At 44.4% G+C, this 25,151-nt stretch overlaps 1 protein-coding gene across 2 annotated transcripts in view; it reads left to right on the top strand.

Moving 5' to 3' along the window:
- BMAL1 (basic helix-loop-helix ARNT like 1) overlaps positions 1 to 25,151 on the top strand; it is a 415,934-nt gene that overhangs the window by 200,503 nt on the left and 190,280 nt on the right. For both annotated transcript variants that reach the window (XM_086955926.1, XM_086955924.1), the window contains exons 9-10: positions 692 to 809; positions 19,171 to 19,320. In XM_086955926.1, coding sequence (XP_086812052.1) covers positions 692 to 809; positions 19,171 to 19,320 — 268 coding nt within the window. The remainder of the gene's footprint in view (positions 1 to 691; positions 810 to 19,170; positions 19,321 to 25,151) is intronic.

Here is a 25,151-nt window from a genome sequence, read left to right as displayed (position 1 = left end):
GAAGATGAGAAATATCCATCAGAAGCACAAGTTACTCACCTTGCGTTACAGTCTTTCTGTTTGATATTCTATGTATCCACATATTTCACACTGCTGTCTCACCTACTTGTTCTGTGGAAGGTTCTTCTTCTCCATTTGAAAATAACCCAAAGTATAGATCTGTTTTCTGGCACATCTGATTGATTGTTGAACTCTATATCCGAGGGTGTGGCCAGTGTCAGGAAATAAACTTATGTCAGCTCTCAGAGATGGCCTTATGCGGCTCTGACTATCACTTTTGTGGTCGAATAAGGCTGATGCAGAGCAGCATGGGGCCTCTTAACGTTACATAGGGGCTATGCTGCAAAAATCTTCCAGATCCAGAATGGGTCCTGGTGATATTCTCAAGGTGAGGAATCTGGGTTTGGATAGAACATACACCAGACAGAGCGTTACTACAAGTAAGTAACTTGTTCATTGTGCTACGTCTTGGAACTGCTTTTTCTTAATGGAGATTCATAGTTTAGCTGTTCCTTGACAAAATGCATAGTTGAAGAACACTTGATGATGCACAGCCAGATATGTAGAATACCTAATATATGCATACCGGCACATTCTAATAGTTAGACACAGTCCGATTTTTTGTTTCCGTATATTTCTTCTAAAGTATACATTCTAATTACAATTTATTTTATAATGGTCTTTTTTTCAGAACGATCTGATTGGTCAGAGTTTGTTTGACTACCTACATCCTAAAGATATTGCCAAAGTTAAGGAACAGTTATCTTCATCAGATACGGCACCACGGGAAAGACTCATCGATGCTAAAAGTACGTTTCATTTCGTTATCTTCCAGAGTAAAATAATTCCATACGGGTATTTTGGAGTATTTGTCATCTATTATTTAAAATATGACACTGTTTCAATTTTTAGGTTTGCACAAACGCTATCTATGACGTATGCATTTGCAAATGTATTCTTGAAACAATTTTGTATTGTGGATTTACTTTGCATGTTGTGCAGTTTTTAATCTCGGTTTTGAGCATTTAAAGTCAGACAACCATTCGTGTCTAGACTGTGATTTGGAAGTTGCTGTGCTCCTTGGTCTCTTCTGGCGTCATCGTGGTCGAGTGTGGGGTTCACCTGTGCCCTGCCGGACGTTGTACTGTTTCTTTGATCTGTCTAACCATTGAGGATCACTGTCTGACAACTGGCCCATTTACCATTACAGTGCTATCGTTTGTTGGTGCTAAAGCACGAAACGTTTCCATGAATGTGCCCAATTTTCCCACCAATATTCTAAGTTGTTAAATCCAGACAAATGTTCTCATCCGCATGTTTAGCTGCAAACGTACTCGCTGACGTACATTTCTCATTCAGTGGAATCTATTTAGCAAACAATATTTAGGGACCTTCTTATAAAACTTTTCTGCTGTGGACTGGAAATGAACCACCACTGTGACATGAGCCTGTTGGGAATGTGATTATATCCATTGACCAAAGTCACATATTTTTTTGTGTTTGATTGGAAATGAAAATCAGTATCAAAATGTCGTTGTCTGCAACAAAAATATTGCCCGTTTATCATTGGCCTATTAGAATGTGCTTATTCCATGCATGCAAGAACGGAAGGCACTGAAATGTTAAACTGAATTTTGGTACATATTTAGCTATTTGTCATACTTCATTTTCTCCTTTTCAATTCAGTGGTAATTTTGACAACTATACTTCCACATCATATAAAGTTTGTGAATATAATGTGTTGGTGATGAGCTAAATCTTTCGGTTAACATGGGGGTGGATATAGGGTAATAGACTGAACCTCATAATTAAAAAATTAGATCGGCCAGATGGTCTCCATAGAGGTATTTGGTGGAAGATGATGTCAAGGCCTAGCACGACGTAAAATATACTTCAGTTTGAAAGTTCACAGCTGAAGCCCTGCTGTCAGCAAACATCAATAATATCTTAAACATTCAGATTCATATGATTGTCATAAGCGTTCCGTTTTCAACAGTTTGTTGAATTGCTGAACTTTGTATGTCGGCTTTTGTATACCACCTTTTAGCAGTTCAGGCTTCACTTGTTTAGTGATCTGAGTAATTGTGATTTGTTAGGAGGTAGAATTCTACAAACTAGTGGCGGATGGAAATTAGTGCCTTTTACCACCGTATTTAATTGGGCATTAGGTTAGGTCAGAGCAAATTCTTCCAAAATCAGCTTTTAAAAAGCAGCTGGCATACGGGCTACTAACAGACATATCAACACATACAAATCTGGAACTATTGGATTGTTTACATCACAAAATGTGATGGGAGGAATCCTTGCAAATAGTGTAACCACTGACAATCGCTTGTGGAAGCATTCCAACCCATTGTGTTTTTTTGTCCACTGTGCCACCTCAGATTGAACCCAGAACATGCTAGTCAGCCTTGGTCCTGCTACAGTAGCAATAGTCCAGCCTGAACTGTAAAGCCAGGTCCTCACTCAACCAGAATACAAGCACCCTAAGACTTCTGGATTGGGCCTAACCTGGCAGTTCTGATGAAAATCCTGGGAAGGGCAAAGGAAATCTCTCTGCAGAATGTTTGTCTATACCAGTCTTAAATACTATGAGAAATTGGGTTGTTAGTTGAAATGGGGGGTGGGAAAGTGATCCCTGTTCAACAAAAACTGTCCGGTTGAACAACAAAAGTCACTAAATTAACATTTACTTTACCCGTGGTAGCTTGGCACAAAAGCAGGCAGGCTTAACTTAGAGGCAATATGTAAAGTATTTATACAGCACACAAACAGTAACACAGTGAAAATACAACACAAGAAAAATCCCACACCAATATAGAAAAATATAATAAATTTGAATAAATTATTTAACACCTATAGACAAAAATTAAATCAGTGGAACCAGAGTTATGAAGTTTTAAAATGTAACTCCAGAACTAGCACCTAAAAGATAAAAGCCCAAACTGCAAACATTTGGTTCTGCGAGACCAGGTCAAGGTAAAAAAAAAATATGTCCAGCAGCGATGGAGCATGAGTCGTATACAAGAAGTGGATTGGTCCCCGTCAGCGCTTACCTTCGAATTTAGAGGAAATTTCAAAGAAAAGTGTTCTGAGAAGGGTAAAGCATCATCATCGGGGAGCCGCTGGATGAAGTCGTGGTTAAGATGTCTATGTTCAGACTTGGTCTCATTTTTAGAAGTTGAAAATTTCCTCCGGGGGGAAGCTGTAGGCTGTAGCCGGCAAGATTTCCGATAGGTTGGGTTCCCCTTTGGCAAAGGACCACTGAACAGGATTTGTTTCTGCTGAGAAAAATGTACCGGGAGCTACTGGAAAGTCAGGCCGACTGGCGATGCACCTTTGGCAGAAACAAACAGGTTGCCCCCCCCGTCACCTCTCGGTCTTCAAAGCCGTTTTTAACCAAAAATGTCCCCAGTTTGGTATTTTGGCTATCTGGGCACCTTGAACACCACAACTAAGGGTCCAGGAATGGAGGGTCGCCACTTGGTTGGAGCCTTTTCCATGCCTGAGACTCTATTCAGGAGACCAGTCATCTAGCTCCTAGAGTCACTATGGTAGTCCTTTATTTATTTTGTATTTATTTATGTATTTAAAGAGTTTTATATAGCGCTGGCTAGACCCGAAGGTATCGGAGCGCTTTACATAAGGTTCCACATGGTTGCAAACTTACATCAGTTACAAGTTACCAATGATAGCAGTAAAAACATTTAAGGAGCATAGAAGAAAAGGAAAATGGAGTGAGAAGGGGAAGGGGGTAGAGGAGAAAGGGGTAGGGTATAGATACAATGGAGAGACAAAGGGAAAGTCTGCCCAAGGTCCGGCTAAGTAGGTGATGGCCGAGGGGGAATCCGCAGCCTATCTCCTCTTCAGCTATCAGGTAGCTCCACTGGGCATCTGTCAAATAGCTAGGTCTCAACAGAAAAACATTTACGGTATAGAAGGCAAGAAGAAGGGAGCGTAGAGGGGGAAGGAGGTAGGGTGAAGGGGTAGGAGGGAGATACGACAGAGAGGTGAAGTAACGTCTGCCCAAAGTCCGGCTGGGTAGGTGACAGCCGACGGGGGATCCACAGCCCATCTCCTGTTCAGCTAACAGGTAGCTCCACCGGGCATCGGTCAAATGGCTGGGTCTCCACAGTCGAGGAAAAGTTTGAAGAGTACATGTCCTAGAGGGAGAGCAGGATCAAGGTCAGGTGAGAGATGTGGTTAGATCAGGTCGATGACCAGTTCTATTGTCCAGTAGTGGTGGAGCATCGTGGAAAGACTAACTTAACCCTCTTGAGTTCAGGCAGGGGGGTTGTGACCTTGGTGTTAAGTTCAGTCAGTCCCCAAAATTCTCAATGACTCAGAAGCATAGGGGATGCAAACAGAGGGGACTGGTAGGAGGGTCATATCTGGCAGATCAGCAGTGGGAGTAAAAAACCTCTTGGGGGTCCAAAATGGAAGAGCATAACAAGCCTCACGCTTAGATGCGGTCTCATAGTCATTAGTTGAAAGCTGGTCGCCATTTAGAATCAGGCAAGACCCAGGTAACTGGGCACATTGATCTCTGTGCACAATGGTTGCCATCTTAGGGTCAGGCAGATGGGATCTGGTCAGCCCGTGCTGAGACCCCGGGGTCAGGAAATCATCAGAGGCACACTCTCTGAATGTCATGGGGCCCTCGGCATCATTGGGAGTCCCCAGCCACCAACATCAGAGGTCTCTTACTGGTGCGACCCGCAGGGCGGATGACGGGAACACCTCGTCTCGGCCTCCGCTTCTCACATCTTACAGCTGGAGCCTCAGGGCCTCAATAGTGGATAATGCTACCCTCCACCATCACCTGCTTGGCCCCGATAATAGCTGCACTCAGCCCCCCAGCAGGCGCTCAATTCCTCTATTCAAATTCCTCTATTCAAATTATGAAACAGGGCTCAAGCAGCAGGGAAGGCCTCTGAGGATTCAAGGCAGCACAGCAGTTCTATCAGGTACAGCAAATCAGTCTTGTGGAGTACACATTAGGCCACAGCAGCAGGCAGTCCACTGAGTCTTTCCGTAGGTCCAGAAAGGGAACTGAAGACTGGGTCTGAGGGCCATATTTTTATACCTTGTGCCTTCTTTGAAGTAGGAGAAGTTTCAAGGGAATTTCCTTTGAAGTGCTTGACGTTTTCTGTTTCCCCTGCCCTGGCTCCAAGCTGGCTGCATGAACAGTGCAGGGATGACAAGCTCTTTGGGTGAAGGCAGAGCTCAGCTTAATCAGTTGCAAGTCGTGTTGTGCCCAGCTCCACCCCACCCACATCCTTCCAGTTGATGGCCCAATCAGGCACACCTAATCCCTCTATTTGGTGGCTGCCTTGAAGGGATAAGCAAAGTCCAACTGCCCAGTCATGTGACCTAGGAAAGGCTACAGGCACCAAATGGTTAGGTCAGAAAAAGGCAGACTTTCTGAAAGTTGCATTTTCAAAACTAATTTAAAATCTGACTTTACCATTAAAGAGGATTTTTAATTACAACTTCTAAGGCACTAAACGTTACATTCTTTCCTGCCCCCAATCAACAGTTTGCACTTAGTAAATGGAATAAGGCAGCCCAATGTTATCCTATGGAAGAGTTAGGCTTCACAGTTGTGGGAAAACAAATGTAAGACTTTTTTCACTACCAGGACATGTAAAACTTTAAAGTACATGTCCAACCTTTTAATTACAATGCACCTTATGCTATGGGCTATTTAGGGCCTACCTTATGGGTGTCTTATATGCAATTAAAGGGTGATGTTTAGTGTTTCCATGGGGAATTGGCAGCTCAAAACTCCATTAAGGCTTCAATGGCAGGCCTAGGACATGGTTTTTTAAGTAGCTATTTATGTGGGTGGCACAATCAGTGCTGCTGGCCCATTAGTACCATTTAACTTACAGGCCCTGGGTATAAGGCATACCACTTTACCAGGGACCTATTAGTTGATGAATTATGCCAATCGGATGGAAGCCGATTTTACCATATTTTAAGGAGTTAGCAACGTTAGCCCTGGGTAGCAGTGATAAAGTGCACAGAGTCCTAAATCTAACAAAAACGAATTCAGCAAAAATAGGAGGGTTGAAGGCAAAACGTTTGGGGGTGGCCCTGCAGAGTGGTCCAAGTCCAACAAATCCACTTTCTGTTTATTGTGAAAAGACCAGGCCTTGTTATAAATAATATAAAATGAAAGAATTAGCATATGCATTCTGTTTCACATATACATACACTACATATTATAAATCACATGAATAAATATTCAAGAATAATGTATGCACTGTCAACCAATAATGAAGCAAAATGTTATCTTGTCACTAAATGAAACTTGTTTATAAATGAAAAATGTGCTCTCAAATACATGAACATATGAAATGCATTTGGGGCACTTAAGCAGAAAACACCAAGTGCACATAACTATGCTACCTTTGTATTGCCTGGAGAATGCAAGTGTTATTGCTTGCACCTCTTATCTCAACAAGATGGAACAAGGGCTTGTTTCCAGTTCTCTCAAAAACCATCAGTTGCTGTTGCCATGCACAAGTCAAAGAAATTCAAACATCTTGACATCTTTAGCAATGGGGAAAAGCTCGCCATTACCAAGAATGATCTTCATTAATATTAACTTCCAATGCTGTATTCAATTCTTTTAAAAAGATTGATTTTAAAGAGTGTCCTCTGTGGAGTTGATTTTGTTTGTGACCCTTATTTCATCCTTATCTGGAAACCTGTAGACATGGCTATACCCTCTAGTTGGTCAAAGTTAATGTCCAACTTTAAACGTTCTGTTTGATTAGAAAGTTTTACTATTATTTTATGCAGGGCTCAAATAAAATGCTGCCTTTAATACACAATCACTATTGTATTTGTTTTCATTTCCTGAAAAGTAGATTTGACTGTGTGTGTATTCAACGCAGTCAAGAACCTTCTTCAATTGATGGACCCTACTTTCTTTTGTCAACCGCTCATCAAACTGCTGAAGCTTGTCCGTTCTCCTAATAAACACATTTAAATATGGGATTAATATGCTCCCAAACGGGCAATATTCCACACTGTGATTTAAAAAGTCACAGTACTTATTATACAAATATACATCATATTAGAGACTTAAATCAACGTGTCACACGGTGAACAACATCAAACTTGAATAAAAAGCAGGCCTATTGACACGTTTCTCTTTTGGGGTTTTCTAAGATATGTAATACTAGCCTTTTCAGTATTGTTACAACAATAATGGGTGAAGCTAAAGTTACATGTCATTGCAGCTTCTGTTGGTAACGGAATAGAACAGGCTGTGTCACATGCTCCACAACTGTTACTTTGGAAGTTCAGACAACTCTGGTCGTTAAGAACACACTGAGTATTGTGCACCGTACTGTTGCTCTTCTGCATAATAGTATGGTGTCTTGCACCAGCTCCAACATCTTCCAGGACTTGATAGATTGCTGAAATGAACTGGCATGAGCAGAATCATAGAAATTCAGGTACAGCTTGCAAAGCAGACGGTGCTAGGCTAGCAAATGTGTGAATTGTTATGGGTTCCCTCATCATCATAGTCCTTTGTGAATCTTCTGGTGATCCTTACAGCAGGATTAGGAATAAAGTCCAAAGACCTTGATGATCAAGCTGACCTCTCTTAGTCCAGTGTTCACTTACGTAGTGCCCTGAGGCCACATGTACAGGGCACAATTCACAAAGGTAAATTTAGACCTGAATTCTAATTTCAGACCTGAAGTCTTCATTTACATTTGTGAATCAGGCCATAGGTCTTCACGTCTAAACTTAGACTTCATGTCTAAATTTAACTTTGTGAATTGGGCCCACAGTGTTAGATTTCATTGTGTTTCGCAAATAAGACCACTTTCTCAGCCATGCCATTCATCACGCTCTGTGACACTCATTCATCACCTGGTGCATCTCTGGCGCATCTCTGTTTTTTGGACTGTTGGCTACCAATATTTTTATAGTATTGAAAATAACAAATTGATAGATACTCTTCCACTTCTCACAGAGATGTTGAGATGACTGACAATATGCTTGAAACAAAAGCGCTTTTCACCTTGGAAGGCAACGAGCAGAGATGAGATAGCTAGTTGCATAAATGGAATTATGAAGGCAGCTTCCCTCTATAGTGGAATAACAACCAGTTTGCAGAACAAAGCAGATTCATTTTCTGCAAAGGACTTGCAAAATGATCATGTTCTCTGGAACTTTTTCTAACCGAATAGTGCCAAGAACTGAGCCATACCTTCAAAACGTAACAAGCCATAGAAGCTTAATTGAACTTTTAGGTATTTGCACTGTGATTTTAAGGGTTTTAGGATACTTTAGTGGTTGTAGAAGAAAATGTATATGGTTCCTCCAAGGACAATTTCCAAATGAGACTATCTATATAGTATTTCTATAGCTCGTACATACCGAAAAGGCGGCAGAGCACTGTACATGGTTAAAGACCAGCATAAAGTCAACTAGTTATAGAAGTCGAAAATGGGTTGCAGACTTTGGTTTTCTGGGAATGAGTCCTTGAGGGTGAACTTGATATCCAGGGTGAATCCAAGTGACTTGGCAGTATGTGAAAGTTGGGGGTTTGAAGCCACCAAGGTTCATGTAATTGAGTCGGTAAACATCGTTTAGAACGCGGTTTTTACACCGCAGTGCCTTTACAACGATACCATTACAACGCAAGTCGTTACTACGACTTGCGCTGTTGGACAAGGAATGTTGTCATTTTATATTCCAACACCTGCCCTACTGTTACGTGGACTGGTGTTGGAATATAAAATGATAATATTCCAAAATCCGCGCCCTCCAACGCAAGTCGGTGTAACGACTTGCGCTGTAATGCCCGCGTTGTCAAGTACCGCGATCTAAAATATCGCGTTGTACTGACATACATCCAATTGAGTCAGGTCTGTACTCTGTCATGTTTATTTTTGACAAATATCAGGAATTCTGTCTTGGTTGAGTTGAGCCTCAGGTACGGTCTGGGCATCAATGTTTGGATGAAATGCATGCAGTGTTTGAGGCAATGGATGTCTGAAGCAGAGGAGACTTTCAAGGAGAGTTGTGCATGATTGGTATATTGGTGAATCTGGATGCTGTTATCTGTGAGTAACAACAAGGTGTTGGATGGAATGCTGGAATAAATCTCAGCCATTGGCAATTGCTCTGACATTCCAGCTCTATGTTTTTCACCAACTATGCCACACTACACAGAGGCCTGCTTTACTGAAATCAGTACTGACTCTGCTCCTCATGCGAAGAGTCTGTTATGAACTGTCAGGCTTGGCTCTCTCCAGAAATGACCACAAGCAATTCCAGACCAGTTTCACCCAACTTAGCGATCCTCAGATGATTGCAGCTTGAGTCCAGTGATCACGGGATACATGTCTGGGCATACCTGTAAATTTAAGGCTACAACTGTCTGTGGAAAGAGCACCTAGCAGCCCCATATTATGGTTCAAGATCACAGGAGACTGTATGGAACCCTGGGGAACTCCAGAGGTGTTACGGGTATTTTGTGACCTGAAGCTGCTCATGTGAACAACCATGGGTCAATTGGAAAGGTAGGAGGAGAAGCAATGAAGGGCATTGCAGATGAACCATATTTAAAACTCCAGTGTGCAGATGAGGGTGGAATGGTCGACTATGTCACAGGCAGCTGAGGCCCAGCAATATCAAGACGTAGGGGTCATCTTCATCTGGGGTTAAGAGGGCATTGTCTACAATGTGTAAATTACAAGTCTCCATGTGGTAGCATGATCTGAAGCCAACCTGGCAGACGTGCACACGTCACCCTCCAACAGCTTCAGCCTAAACTACAATCTATTAACTCTTTGGAGAAGTCAAGTCAATAGTTCTTTATTTGGCCAGTGTGGACCATAAAAGCACATTAGTTAAGAAACATATATATTACCTAAAATCAAGATAAATACATGATTTCCTTAAAAGAGCGATTAGTATACATTTTTCTCCATTTTAGCAAGAAAAGTAATCATCTAAAACCATTTGTGCAAACAGCAAATTGATACAGGACAGAAATAGAATATTGTAGCGTCACATAAGGAAAAACATATAGATTTAGAAACCACAGCGCCTTAACAAAAAAACAAATTCATTGGGTACAATCCTTTACAATAAAATATCACAGTGCAATGTGAGGAGCTAACGATTGATGTTCACAGTCTCAATGAGTAGCCCTCTATTCCTTGAAAAGTTTTTTTCTGAGTCTGATGGCTCCCGAATGAAAACTTACAACTCTGAAGCAAAACATGGGAGAGGGTAACATTTGCAAGTAAAACAACGCTGGCCATACTTGTGCCTATTTTTTACCAGCAGAATAATACATTTTTGACTCAAAGTACAATAAAAAATCACTAAAAAAATATAAAGTGCATGGTGTCTTGCTCTGAAAAGCTATCACGAGGACAGGGCTTTAAAACTCTCTGCTTTGAAAATCCTTTAGGGACAGCTAAAACCAATGTACTACATTAAGTCTAAATCTAGTCAGTAGAAAACGATGGTGAACATTATTGACTACTATCAAATATGGCTCCCCCTGTGAGCTTGTTCTCAACATCATGTATTGTCTCACTGTGGGTTTAACAAGTTCCATATCTTCCCTTTCCCCGGACAACCTGTCCAAGAACATAATTTTGATGTCCCTCTAGTCACTGGGGCATACAGGTCCTGGGTGGCTGAACAGGTTCAGTCAACCTATCCTGTTTAACTGTTCCATAACGTATCCTAGCCACTGGATGTGTAGAGCCCCCTCAAGAGCAATACAATCATTGAATACACGTTGATTCGGGGTGGGGACAGAGCTTGACCACATTCTCAACCAGTACATTGTAGGCGCCACTACAATGAGGTCAGATATGTAGCCCACTCCAAGCTCTTCATGAGTCATAAAGGAGGGGCTGCTAGAAGGAACAGCGAGAAATATTGGCAAAAATGTATTCTCAAACACCTGCAGTTCTCTTCCATCTGTGTAACCCCACACGTCACACCCAAAGGTAGCCATGGGAATCCATTTTTACTTAAAGACCTTTAGTAGGGCAGGCACAGGTTTGGCCTCTAGTCTCTTGGCAAAGTCCATGGTAGCACCCACAGCCCTCACCAGGATGTTCTTTTTAAGGACTCTTTAATTAACCCATGATCATCTATCGTCGAACAACACCCCCAGATAGGGGAAAGTAGAGACTTTAGTGAGTTCTGCCCCCTTACAGGAAAGCTTTGCACGATGGACTTCCGCTGCCAATCGTCATTGAATGAGATTTGCTAAAATTTGTAGAAAGGGCTAGAGAATCCATAAAACTAAGAAAAGCGTTTAAATAGTTTTGAAGTCCTACAGTGGTCCTTTCTACCATCACCACCAAGTCTGCATATAGTAAAGCAGGAATTTGTTTGGCGCCCGCACTAGCGATGTCCCTACGAGCTGCTGACAGTACATGCCATAGCTTGTAACTATAAATGGTGAAAAACTGCAGGGCCAGATGCATCCCCGCCTTACACCTCTCTTGACCCCCAGACAGCCTACCATTCTAATTGTACTGCACTGAGGCTGTAAGTTCAGAGTTAAAACTGTGCAGAAAATCCACCAGTTCAGCGTCCATGCCCAAATCCAAGAGTATAGGCCAGAGCTTGGATCCGTTAACATGGTCAAATGCTGAGGTTACATCCCTAAGAGCCATGTGCAGGCATCCCCTCTTAGCTATGGTGTAGTTCCCTACAGTCAAGTGCAAGTTAATGCATTGGTCCAGTGTCCCTCTACCCTGCCTATAACAATATTGAAGCTCTGAGATGATAACATTAGCTGGGTCTGGTGGCGCAGTGGACAAATGCATCCACTGTAGAGGCCTGTGTTCGACCTCATGGTCACAGGTTCTAATCCCGACGGGTCCACTCAGCCTTTCATCCATCTGAGGTTGATAAAATGAGTACCATTGAGTTGGGTAACAATATACACCTGTTATTCAGCACCTTGAGACCTACGGGTGAAATGTGCGTTTACAAATATACATGTTATGTTATGTAGCCTAAGGTCTCTTAAACCCATTTTGGGCTTTTTTAAACCACCTGTACGCCAGACAATTGTTCAAGCCCTTGTTCTATCGCACATAGACTATTGCAATGTCTTAATGCTGGGCTCTAACCGGACCGCTATCAACAGACTCCAAAGGGCCCAAAATTCAGCTGCTCGCATTCTGTTTGCTTTACCAAAACACTCTCATACGTCCCATAGTCTGCGGCGTTTACATTGGTTACCGGTGAAACAATGCATCCACTTCAAGACCCTTTGTCTAATTCACAAAATTCTTCCTTGCTCTGGCCCCCAAATCTTGCGAGGTCTGTGTTCCTTCTATGTTCCTACACGTGCCCTCCGCTCGGCGGACCTTCACCTTGCCTGTACCATCAAAATTCAGAGGAGCAGAGCTGGTGGCCGTTCCTTCAGGTATTTGGCCCCGAAGCTGTGGAATTTGATCCCCTCCGAGGTGAGTGCTACAAATAACTATTTGTCCTTTAGAAAACAAATCAAAACCTGGCTGTTTCCCTCTACCTGGGGTTTCTAAGAGGCTGCCTTGTCCTTAAGCATGTCTGCAAGAGCTGGGACGCCCCGTTGCTGGGGTAGCCATGCGCTATATAAGCTTAACTAACATAACATAACATGTTATTATCGAGCCAGGAGGTGAGGCTCTCCAGTACAACCTTTCCCATAATCTTAGCAGCTGACTCTAAAAGGGAAATGGGGTGATAACATGCTGGATCATCCCTCGCCCCTTTTTTGAAAATTGGTAATATGACTGCCTCAGATCAGGAAGGGGGAAACCACAGATGCAGGCTGCATTAAAAACCTGTGTCAGGTTCTTAGTCCAGGTAGAAGGGTCAGTTTTATAAAGGTCTGGAGGAACCCCGTACAGGCCCGGCGCTTTCCCCCTAGCTCTATCCAAAATGGATTCATGTACCTCTTCAACACTGAAAGACAATGTGGAGATATCAGTTCCTAGTTCCCACACAATGTCAGGCTCCCCCAGGTCCTCACAGTTATTGATATTGATCCTTTTAAAATGTTGGACCCATCTCTCGGGAGGTATGGTGCAATCCACTTTTGAGTTAGCTGAACCTGAAAAGAAAGGTCTGTTTACAACTTCCCAAAAATTGGAGCTGTTAACTAGCATGCTGGCCTGGCTTGGCGCCTCCCACGCCTGATCCCTAATAATCTTTTTTATCTGCTGAATTGCACATTTGTATCCTTTTCTACATGCCCTAATCTTGTCAGCAACACTGGGTTTCTGCTTAAGGACCACCATTAAATACCTATGTGTCTTGGAACAGTTACAATCGAACCAGCTTAGTTCTTTATTGCCATTGGTCCTGCAGGAACGGTCAAATTATCACAATGTGTGTAGTTCATTTATTAAAGACGTCTAATACAGATCTATCCTGCGTTCCGCTGTCGAGACATATTACAACCTCACCTACATTTCCCCATACAATGATCTGGAAAGGCCTCTGGAATCACCTTGTCTCACTTCAGTCTATGAGCTTGATCTCTTATACTAACATAAATATTCAAAACACTCTTGCCCTCCCTCCCTGATGTATCTAGATTCCAGACCAGTTCCAGTGTTATTGGAGTATGATCGCTACAACTGTTCCAAGTGGTTCTCAAGTTATTAACTACAGGGACCAAGGGAATGGATAGCATAAGGAAATCAATGGTTAATCAATCAATCAGGCGTTTATTAAGCACGACTACTCACCCGTAAGGGTCTCAAGGCGCTGGGGGTGGGGGGTTGCAGGCTCCAGTCCATCAAGGGGGGCAGGGTGGGGGGGGGTCGGTCAAAGAGCCAGGTCTTGAGGTCTCTTACGAAGATCGGAAGCGATGCTGTCTGTCTGAGGTGGAGCGGAAGGGTGTTCCAGGCCTCCTGATCTGGTTTTTGTGGTGCGTGGGACCATGGCGTAGGAGAGCTGGGCTGATCGTAGGGTCCTTTGGGGTGCGTGGAATTTGAGTCAGCTGTTCAGGTATGCTGGTCCGGTGTCGTGGAGGGCCTTGTGTGCGTGGGTGAGCATCTTGAAGGTGACTCTAGCCTCGATGGGGAGCCAGTGCAGTGTGCACAGGTGCTGGGAGATGTCGCAGTGTTTTGGCAGGTTGAGGACCAGTCATTCGGTGGCGTTCTGTATGTTCTGTAGCTTGCGGGTGAGGTTTTTGTTTATTCCGGCGTAGAGTGTGTTGCCGTAGTCTAGTCTGCTGGTGACCAGGGTGTGAGTGACGGTCTTTCTGTGTTCAAGGGGGATCCATTTGAATGTCTTGCTTAGGAGGCGGAGAGTGTGGAATCAGGAGGACGAGACTGAGTTGATCTGGCGGTCCATTTTGAGCTCGGAGTCCAGGATGATTCCCAAGTTGCATGCGTGGTCCGTGGGGGTGGGCAGGTTTCCGAGGGCAGAGGTCACCAGGTGTCGTTCCAGGCATTGGGGTTTGGGCCCATGATGATTACTTCCGTCTTGTTGGTGTTTAGTTGTAGGCAGCTGTTTTTCATTCATTTGGCGACGGCTTTCATGCCTTCTCGAAAGTTGTGTCTGGCGGCGTTGGGTTCGTTGGATAAGGAGAGGATGAGTTGGGTGACGTCTGCGTATGACACAATGTGGAGTCTGTAGGTTTTGACGATGGCACGAGCGGAGTTATGTAGATGTTGAAGAGTGTCGGGCTGAGGGAGGACCCCTGCGGGACTCCGCAGGTGGTTAGTCTATGGTCCGAGAGGAAAGGGGGGAGTCTGACCTGCTGCATTCTTCCGGAGAGGAAGGAGCGGATCCAGTCAAGGGCCTTGTGCTGGATCCCTGCGTCATGAAGTCTGCGTATTAGTGTGCAGTGGGAGACTGTGTCAAATGCGGCTGAGAGGTCTAGGAGGATGAGGGCTATTGTTTCTCCTCTGTCCAGTAGCTTGCGAATGTCATCTTTTGCAGCGAGGAGGGCGGTATCTATACTGTGTTTTTTCCTGAAGCCGGATTAGGAGGAGTCGAGGACGTTGTGCTCTTGGATGAATGTGGCGAGTTGGCAGTTGATGGCTTTTTCGATGACTTTCACAGGGAACGGGAGCAGGGAGATGGGTCCGTAGTTTTTGAGGTTGGTGGGGTCCGCCAAGGGTTTTTTCAGGAGAGGGTTGACCTCTGCCTGTTTCCAGTCGTCGGGGAACGCGGCGGTCGCGGGAGAGCGGTTGATGCTGTGTCAGAGAATGGGTGCGATGGTATCAGTGGCTCTGTTGAAGATGTGGTGGGGGCAGGGGTCTATGGGGGCCTGGATTGGATTGACTTAATTGTCTTCAGTGCGTTTTCGGTGGTGAGGGCTGTCCAGCTGTCAATCGTTGGCTTCAGGGTGTCGGAGGAGGTTGGTGGGGTTCCATGTGTTGGTTGTCTTCGTCGAAGTTGTCATAGATGCTCTTGATTTTGTGGTGAAGAAGGTGCTGAGTTTATTGCAGAGGTCTTGTGAGGGAGGGATGTCAGTTGAATCGCTGGTGGGTTGGGCAAACTCCTTGATGATGTTGAAAATGTCTTTGCTGTTGTGTGCGTGTGTCGAGATTCTGTCTTCAATCGCTTTTTCCTTGTTTTTCTGATTAGTTGGTGGTGGGCGTTGGAAGCGGCTCTGAAGTTGTTGTGGGATTCAGTGGATTTGGTGTTCCTCCGGGCTTTTTCGAGGCGGTGGCAGGTGCGTCTGGACTCTAGAAGTTCGGTGGAGAACAATCTGGCTTTCTTGGCGTGGTTGTTGTTGATTTTCTTGAGAGGGGCTATGGTGTTGGCGCTGTCGGAGATCCATCTGTGCAGGGTCCGGGCTGCAGTGTTGGGGTTGTCGTTTTCTGCGATGGTTGAGGTGGAGTTGCTGAGTGAGGAGGTAAGCTGGTCGTCGGTCATTCTGGTCCAGTTTCTTCGGTGAACAATACTAGGTCTGGGGTGATGCTGTCAAGGAGGTCCCAGATTTCGGTGTCGTGTTTGTGGAGGGATCGGACGTTGAGGAGGATGCATTGCAGGGTCTTCGGTTCTGGTGTGTTCTTGCATTTGGGTTGTGCTAAGTCTGTGTTCCTGGCCGTGCTGTAGGTTTGTCGGTAGCGATGGAAGCTGAAGGGTCCGTGTGTGTCTGCTGCCGAGGCTAGCTTACAGTTGTTATTGCGGCCTGGGTTGAGTTTGTGGAGTGCTGTCGGGCTGTAGCTTTGGCCGTGCAGAGGTCCAGGGTTCCTGGCGCTGGTCGCGTCGGGTCTAGTAGAGGAACAACCCCTACCAGAAAAAAAAGGGACAATGTCATCCACCTCTCTCTGTTCCAAGCAGTGCAAGTTGTTGGGTTCAAGGAACCTCTCCAATTAAAGACCTTGAACAGTGTACTCAAAATTGGATGCCAGAAGTTTTACATCCAAATGGCCTTTCGCTAAAGTGCAGTTAAGCTGACATAGATGCATATTAAAATCACCCAAAATAATATCATAAAAGTATGAGGACCTCGACTCTCCTTAATTTTCAAAAAACAACTCTAGTGGGGCAATATGTTCAGTGTCAGAGGTTCAACTGAAAGAGTTGTAAAATTCACTACCAACGGGGAGGATCATTTGTAAAGACCAGCTCAACTGTCTCAGCTCACAACGTTAGGTGAAATGTGGCTCAATGGTTAGAGGAGGCGTACCCGGAAGCTGAGGTCAGACCCGGGACCAGGGTTCAATTCCCGACGCGGCAGGTTCTGAGCCCAAGTGTCCACGGACTCGATAATTCTCACTTCGGTGCCTCCTCGAATCACGGGTTCACACTCTGCAACTCTGGGCAATAGCTTGCTTAATCTCCACTACGGCCCCCCGTGGCGGGATGCCTGGCTTTCACCTTGGGGATGCCAGTACGGGTTATCTCACAGGGAAAAGCCAGGAGGGGTTCCCAATGCAAGCGCCGGGACACCCCGTTGGGGTAGCCGTGCGCTATATAAAATACACTAAAAAAAAAAAAAAAAAATGAATTCCATCATACTGGCGAAATGTGGAATTTTAAGTGAGACCACTTCTCCAGTGTGTTCTGCTGGAGAAGGGGATGCAATCTTAAAAAAGGAAAATCCATCCATCAAAAAGGATTCACCAGTGTCACAGGTTTCCTGCAACGCGTCTATAAGAAAGTGCCCAAGGGTTCTCAGACAGTTTACATTGTCAGGTAGTGGTCATCTGGTGAAGCATTATGGGCACTTTTTCTGCTGAACCCATAAACCTGGAGCTCAACCGCCCATCCTGTCGTAACACTTGTCAATCATTATCATCTAGTCTTATCAGTGGTGCAAAACTGTTGGCAAGTGCGATTTTGTCCTAGCAATTGCGCATTCTAGAGTGCCTCGGAGCAGACCATGCGCTGATGTCTGGGAGAAAAGAATGGGTGGGATAAAAATATCAAAGGGGGCAGTCCTAATCATTGTGCCAATACCTTGAGAAACATTACTGAACCAGAGCTTTTGCGTATTTAGATGCCTTAGATTAACCACAAAACAATCCCCCTCAATAGATTTCTTCACCTTAGAACCCACCCAACCCGCTCTTCTTGCCATTATGACATGTGGTGACAGAGTGCCTGTTCACTATAATATTATCACACCAGTGTTTGACCTTATGCATAAGGTCTACAGGCCCGGACTGGCAATCCCCCGGTGGGCCGCATGGTTGGGGGCCGGAATTGGGCCCCTGGGCCATTTTTGTTACAGGGCCGTTATGCTGCAAAAACGGCCCTGTAACAAAAACGGCCGAAAACCGGCCCTGTCACAGAGCGCGATCGCACCTCTCCCCCCTCCCCTCTCCGCACGGAGGGGGGAGGGGTGCCGGCCGAGCACTTTGCCAGGGCCGGTTCTGATTCCCAGTCCGGCCCTAAAGGTCTACAGTCGACTCTCTCGCACCTTGTTTAACAGGTGGAACTCCCATCAAGATGGCTGCCAGAGGCGCTGACTCTGGAGGTAGATGTAAAGAGGTGAGTGAGCCCACTTGTCTCGTGAAAGGTCTACTCGTATAAGGTGTATCATCTCTGCCCCCATTAAGCAGGAGGTCACTTCCTGGGGGATGTACCTGTCTAGGGGCACCTACCGCCTGAATAAAACAATTGACCCTTGTCCCACAAGCGCTCCCTTGGGTGGTTAATGTAACACTGTGGGCCCCAGATATTGCGCAGCTATGCTTGCTTAAAGTTCTTCCCGCACTGGTACAAACATCAGGTTTCAGCCCAGCCGAATGGCTTGTCCCCGCGGCAACAGTCACTACCTTGCTATTTGGGGCAAAGTGGTCAGTTGGAGGGAATAAACTGAGCTTAGCCTCTATCCCTTCAAGCAGCAACAAAATAGCTGACAACAGTGTTTTTAACAGTGATTCGAACCTAGGGAGTAATATATCCATAGCTTGTTCCAAATCAGGATTAACACACATTGCTGAAGAGACCACTTTCTTGTGCAGCTGGATCCTCTCTTCCCTCCAGCTCTCTTCTTTTTCACCGTGGCTTTTTCTGTCGCACCGGTCACCCTCCTAAACCGCCTGGCTACAGAGACAGCAGACACTGTGCAAGTTAGTTTTATTCTGACCTGTTACTCAAATTGAGGTTGTTAGTTGCTAATAAAAGCTGTTTAGGGTGCCTATTCTTGATTGCATATATTTTTATTACTGCAGCTACGTTTGGAATACCTGCCATTAACATGTTCTTCTGTTGTCTTTTTTCTGTATGTATCATGGCTTTAACCCCTCCCATGTTTGTGACGGAACCGTTCCGTCACGAGCCTCGGGTGGGATGTGCTGGTGACGGAACAGTTCCGTCACAACCCGCTCGCCGCGCCTGCACGGCGCGAATTCCGCGCCTGCGCTGACGTTCTGAAGCCGTGACGGAACCGTTCCGTCACAAGCACAGCTCACCCAGGTGCTGTGACGGAGCGGTTCCGTCACGAGCACGGGACCGCCGCGTGGCCCCGCCTCCCCTTAGCACTCCGGCGGAATAGCCGCCACAGTGAAGGGGTTAAACACAATTTTAACTAATGCTGAACTCTATAGCTTTTTAAATTAAAATTTCTAATGCCAAAACTGTCCAAAAGGCCAGCGTTTAATAGATATATCGCCCGGTCATGAGATTGCTTACATATGTGTTGTAAAAAATTCTCTGCAGTATATGTCACTGAAATGAATTGTTTTCTGTTTATAGCTGGTCTACCTGTAAAAACAGATATCGCACCTGGACCGTCAAGACTGTGCTCTGGAGCAAGACGCTCCTTCTTTTGTAGAATGAAATGTAATAGACCATCTGTGAAAGTTGAAGACAAAGACTTCTCTTCTACCTGTTCAAAGAAGAAAGGTAATATAGTTTTAGTCTCGAAACTGGTTAATTTGATGATATAACAAATTAATATTACTTATATTGCTCTAGTATAGCAAACTCCCATTGCCTCTCAAACTATATGTGCCATAATATCCTATTAGTAATGGTACAGAAAACCTATAAACAACAATTTAGCACACTTCATTACTAATAGGTACTTTTTTTAGGACACAATTATCTAACATTTTTGGGCGTTTTATCCCTCAAACAAATGAAGAGTGAATTTGAAGGATTGCATTTGGCAATTGTGTAACAACTAAGAAAAATGTTCTGTAACTCTTTGATTTTGTATTCATGGAATGGGGCTACAGTTCTATTCAGCTTTTCCATATCCTCTACCCAGAAAATTATATCCAAGAGTATTTCTACTAAAGTACTAAAAAAACATAATGGTGTGCCATTTCAAAGAAATAATTTTGTAATTTTACACCTTTTATATTAAAAGTTAGTTGGCAAGTCTTCAAGGTTAAGTCTTAATTTGCAAAAAAATAAGTGAATGTTGCTTTGGAAACTCCTTGCATGCCTTCTACTTCTATTCTACTTGCATAGCCTGTCTTGCTCTGCCTCAGATTCAGTTGTATTCCCATCGATCAGAATGGGCAAGAGCCTCCGATGAGGTTTTTGTGTCTCTGAGCTGAAGGTAGACAATGTCTCCTCTACTTAATACATAAAACGTTCCCATCACATTATGTTGATTTATATTTACGTTACATTACTGTATCAAATTATTTCTTCACAGTTTTGGTTTTCATATTTTTATGCTATTCTTTAAACCACAACATGTATTCGAGTGAGAATCCTCAACTACGTGTATACCAAGTTGCATTGGTGTAGACCTGTGACACTCAATGCTAGATAAAAGCTGTGTATTTATATGGCAGCGTCATCCAACTGCTCTCTCGTTGACTCAAGACATAGTAAATAAAGTACACGCATTCATTGCCTATGGCACTGGTGGAATGAGTGGCACACATGTGCTCTGATTTGTATGCTGATGGGAATGAGATGGGCTTAACTGCAAGCTGAATTATAAGCGAGAAATTAGATTGAAATCAATGGGTAGAACAGCTACACAAGAAATATTGATTTCTGTGATAATTATAACATACTAAAGACATGTGGACTGGCCAGTGGCTTGACTACAGTTTAGTTTCTCTTATGAAGAGCGATTTTGGAATTGTCACTTTTTCTCAATTTAAAGTAAGCAGGATTCCGATATGAAAGACTGCAACTATTAGAAATCATTGTGACCTCACTGGTAACTGAGTACTATATATGTTGAAGGTGTGTTGCTGGAGTGCAATCTCTATCACTACTCACTGTCAATTTGTAGAATTTGTAAACACTTATCTGTGCCCTTATGGCAATAGGTTATGGGGACGTCAGTTACACTAATGTTTATTGGATTCCTTGTCATTGTAGATACAGGTCAGCTTTGCATTAAATGTTATCTACTTTTGGCGCTACATGTCAGAGTGCATCTTTGTTTTTTCAGGAGACTGAGATAAATTTCTCATTTCAAGCACTTTTCAAAAGCACAGATTAGGAGCCTACAGAGGGAATCCAACCTTCATCCTTTCCTGAACAGATGAACAGCAGCTGATCTCAGCCTGAGTCGTTGTTGACAAAATATAGGGACTGGTTTAGAGTTTAGTGGTAACTGAAAACACTCAAAATTTGGGACGAAACTAAGTATGCTGAATTTCCTCCGTGATGAGCTCGTCAGCCCAATTCCTCAACATGGTGGCAATCACAAAACGGGGAAGGGAGCACATTGTCAAGCATATCATCACACTGTTCGCCCAGATGCTCCTTTGAGTTAGTGGGCTGCCGAGCTCATTTGGATACACCTGTGCCCTGAAAGTGGTACAGAAACCTGAGAAGCCTGGGCATCATTGCAAGCACCCACAGATGTAATGTGTTACTCTATACTGATGAATGTCAAATATCCTGAAATACGTGTCTAGAGATACCCAGCAATGGCTTCACCAACAATGGTGAATGCTAAAGACTTTCGACTAAAGTGATTTTTTTTACCATGCTCTGCATTAACCATAATGCATCTGGGTGAATTGTGGGCAGGTATCCAGTGTGCTCCCTGCCCCCTTCTAAATACATGACATACTTGGGCCCTGTTTCAGATAGAAAGGTCAACCATTCTTCAGCATCTTTGCATTTTAAAGAGATACTGTTGCGCTTGAAGACTTGTTTGTTTGAATGGGTTCCTAGCAATTCTGCTTTCCCCAAACAGAAGCATAAACATTCATTTTTTATCCCAGGGTCTATTTTTCTCTGAAAGATTTCTCTGCTTTTCTGACCACTTATCCTTTCCCTTCTAAGCAGTGACGGCCAGCGGCAATTAGAACAGGTGGAGCAAGGGGCGAATATTAACCCGCTGACGGGCACTAATGAAAAACAGCAATGCCCTTAGGCTCAAAGCCAAATCTCTCAATCGTGGTCCATTGTTTACAGTCTTTAGAGCATGCCACGGTTGAGAGCTCTAGAGTTGAGACTGAAGGCACTACGAATTTCTCACAGTGCCTATCAGTGAGTTAAACAACCTTTTTTTTTTAAATAAAAAGAATAACTTACCTAGTGCCTCATGCTCGGTGCTCCTCTTCAGCTCGGCAGCACAGGCTCCTAGAGCTCTAGCCAGCAACTCCTCTCTACCAATTCTGGCGCTGCTCTCATGCTGCTCAGGCAACATGAAAGAAGGTCAGGATTGGCTGGAGCACACTGTTTCGACTGTCCTTTAAGCGCTGGGGACCTGTGCATTCTCTCCACCCGCTGTCTAAGACAGCTCAGGTTGGAATGTTTAATGTGTGCATGTCAGGTTGGCCGTCGCAAGACAGGCGACCACAGTGACATGGGCACATTACACTGAAATGCACACTATTCTTCCCTGCTTCTGACCCACCCTCAGAATTGGCTACTGCCAGCACTAAAAAAATGGTAGCAAATCTGTTTTATTACCATTTTATTTTTCCTGTTTCATACTCTCCACCAGAGGGGTGATGCTCCTCCTGCTCTCATGGAGAAACTGCTGCTGCTTCTAAGTGACAAAACTGATAATTGTTTTTTTTTCTGTTGCCAAAGGAGAGCAACTTCTCCTGCTGCTTTGGATATGTGAATCCCATCCATTCTGACTTTGCATTGCACTTTTTAAGGTCAAGCCTATAGCGGCAACGCGCATGCGCTACAGCCAGGGAGTTCAGGGAACCCCATATCTCACCCTAAAGAGTACAATGCTCTGCTGTGACCCAGGAAGTGTGAGCGCTAGCAGTGGCAGCCTGTTATCTCCTGGCACCTATTTAATTTTGAGGGGTGGCACTCACCAGCATGGGATGGAGAGCTATTCATTTTAGAGGGGTGGAGTTTTAATAGCATCAAACTAAGGCTAACAGTCCCTTGATACCGAACCCCCTGGATGAAGATCTAAGCATGTAGTAATGCACACAGAGATGTTCGCTGGTGTACTCTTTAGGGTACTATAACTTAAAGAAGAAATGTTTTGGTGTCATTAATTCAATGTTGACCTTGTATGAATATAGACACAAATTTGGCCTAATTCAGCCCGTAAGCTATGTAAGTGAATTTGGTTATGTGAACGAGTAAGCAAAGGTATGTTCAAGTTCTTATGGGCAGCTGAATGGAGGTAGGTCAAGGGTGTGCCCTTCAAAGTGCCAGAGCCACGCTCCCCTGAGTCTGGTTTCCAGGTTTTGATAACAGTACAAATACACTTCAAGTCTGAGTCCGAACCCTAGACTATGTCCATTCAGCTGCTTTTTAGGTCTCGCCTGCGTAGGCTGTGCATGCGCAGTCTCGCTGGCGAGATTTTATGATTTAGAGGGGCTTTGAGTTTCGGGCTTTAAGCCCCGCCCTCTTTCCCATTAGCCGCCGTCACCGTTTATGCTAAACGGTGGCCAGCCATTGGGAAAGAGCATTCTGTGATGTAGAGTTTTCTCTTTTTCTGCCATCCAACTTGGCCTGCCTGGCCTGCCTTCCTTCTGGTGTAAAAGGTTTCTTATCTTTATGGGGCCAAACACATGGCCCCATAAAGATAATAAACCTTTTACTGCAGAAGGAAAGCAGGCCAGGCCGTCCAAGTGTGACGGCAGAAAAAGAGAAACTCTACGTCATAGCGAGCGCTTGTTTTTACCATCTTAGATTTTCGACAGCCTTCTTCCAGATTCCCAACAGGCTAACAGGCAAAAGGTGTCGATCACAACTTTACCTCCTGGCGCACTGCCTAAGTACAGTACCCTTATAAAGGACCCTCCCTCAAGGCTCGGCAGGCCACGCAGACACGAGGTTAATAAAAACATGTCACCGTAAGACGAATGTGCAATCGGACCGTAGCTGTTTAACTATTTGCCTAGCGCGACTTTGCATCGCCGTAAGCCAGCCTGTGATTTCTATTGCCATGGAAAACATTGGAGGGACCGCGCCAAATCTGCGCATTTTGTACAGTTCAGTGGCCGTGTTTGGAGGGAATTCGTTTTGACATTTGCTTCTCTGCCATGTAACCTGGTGGCAAAGGTTTGTTTCCATGCACAGGCTGAGCAGGAAGCAACCTCGGCCGTGTGTGAATTAAGCGCGAGCGAGAAAATGCCCAGCACGTGCCCTGTGAAGGGTATGTGCCATAGGTAAACACACTGGATGCAGCCCCCAGCCAGACGCGGGTGCTAGTGAGGAGCAATGTTGGAGGTTTAATTAGATGTGCTGTCACTGACCAGCTCGTGCCAACCCCGCCCACTCTGCGGGACAGGGAAATGAGAGTTCTGCAGTGCAAAATGACACTTTATTAAGCTTAAGTTGCCAAACAACACAGTAATCAATTTATTTATTGATTAAAATATGTCCTTTCTCTCTAATAGCACTAGATTTTCAAAAATATTGAGTTTTTTTTGTTTGTATTCTTCTTTTTGGGGGGGGAGTGTCTATAGCGCGAACTCAACTCGAAGGTATCAGACAGAGCGTTTTACATGAGCACCAGTTGCATTACAGACGGACACATTCATTTTGTTTGGCACAGGGAGTTTACGTGATTTGCCCAGAATCATAGGATGTTCAACGTCCCCGCTGAGACTCGAACCCCACTCCTCAGGTTAGAGGTCGACCGCTCTGTTATCCAGATGTTTCTACAGTGAGCTAGCTATTGTCCTGTGGCACCTGCACATTTCTCTGACTGGGCATGCATGCAGTATTTAGTGTGAGCACCATTGCTGTTTTTCCTACTGACACTGTTCTGTTGCAGACTCTGAATACTGTCAGTGCGTTAAAGTCACTGCACATTTCAGTAGCTCAAACCTGCTGCTTCAGGTAACGCACTGCCAGATCACAAGTTGTATTTGCAAGAAATCACAGGAACTGTACACTGTGAGGTACCTGAGGAGTTCTCGTTCTGGAAGCACAGTGCTGACGGATGAACCATGCCCCCAGGCCCACATGCATGCCTGCCCAGTGGAAGAAAATCTGTATCACTGGCTGCTTTTAATTAACGCCGCCATTAAATCATGTTCTGTCAGAACAGATAATGTCCACTCGTCTCTGGTTTAAAAAGCCTTTCTTCTCAAGGGTAAGGTTTAGAGCTGGGTGATAAAGGCACAGCCTCATTCTAGCAACGAAGTGATGTTGAACCAAGTTCATAAAAGCCAAAATATTTATCAATATCTCATGGTGCAAACCATAACTGCCGGATAAAATAAAACACCAAATATGGACTAATAGCAGTCTGAAAATGGCTATACTTGTAAAAGAATCTAACTTGTACTGTACTATCCAGTCCTAGGTTTTAGGTATTGCTG

The sequence above is a fragment of the Lissotriton vulgaris genome, chromosome 2_1 (assembly GCF_964263255.1).
Source record: "Lissotriton vulgaris chromosome 2_1, aLisVul1.2, whole genome shotgun sequence".
In the NCBI taxonomy this organism is placed as follows: domain Eukaryota; kingdom Metazoa; phylum Chordata; class Amphibia; order Caudata; family Salamandridae; genus Lissotriton; species Lissotriton vulgaris.
The sequence above is the reverse complement of the archived record's forward strand: the minus strand, read 5'-3'. Positions and strand labels throughout refer to the sequence as shown.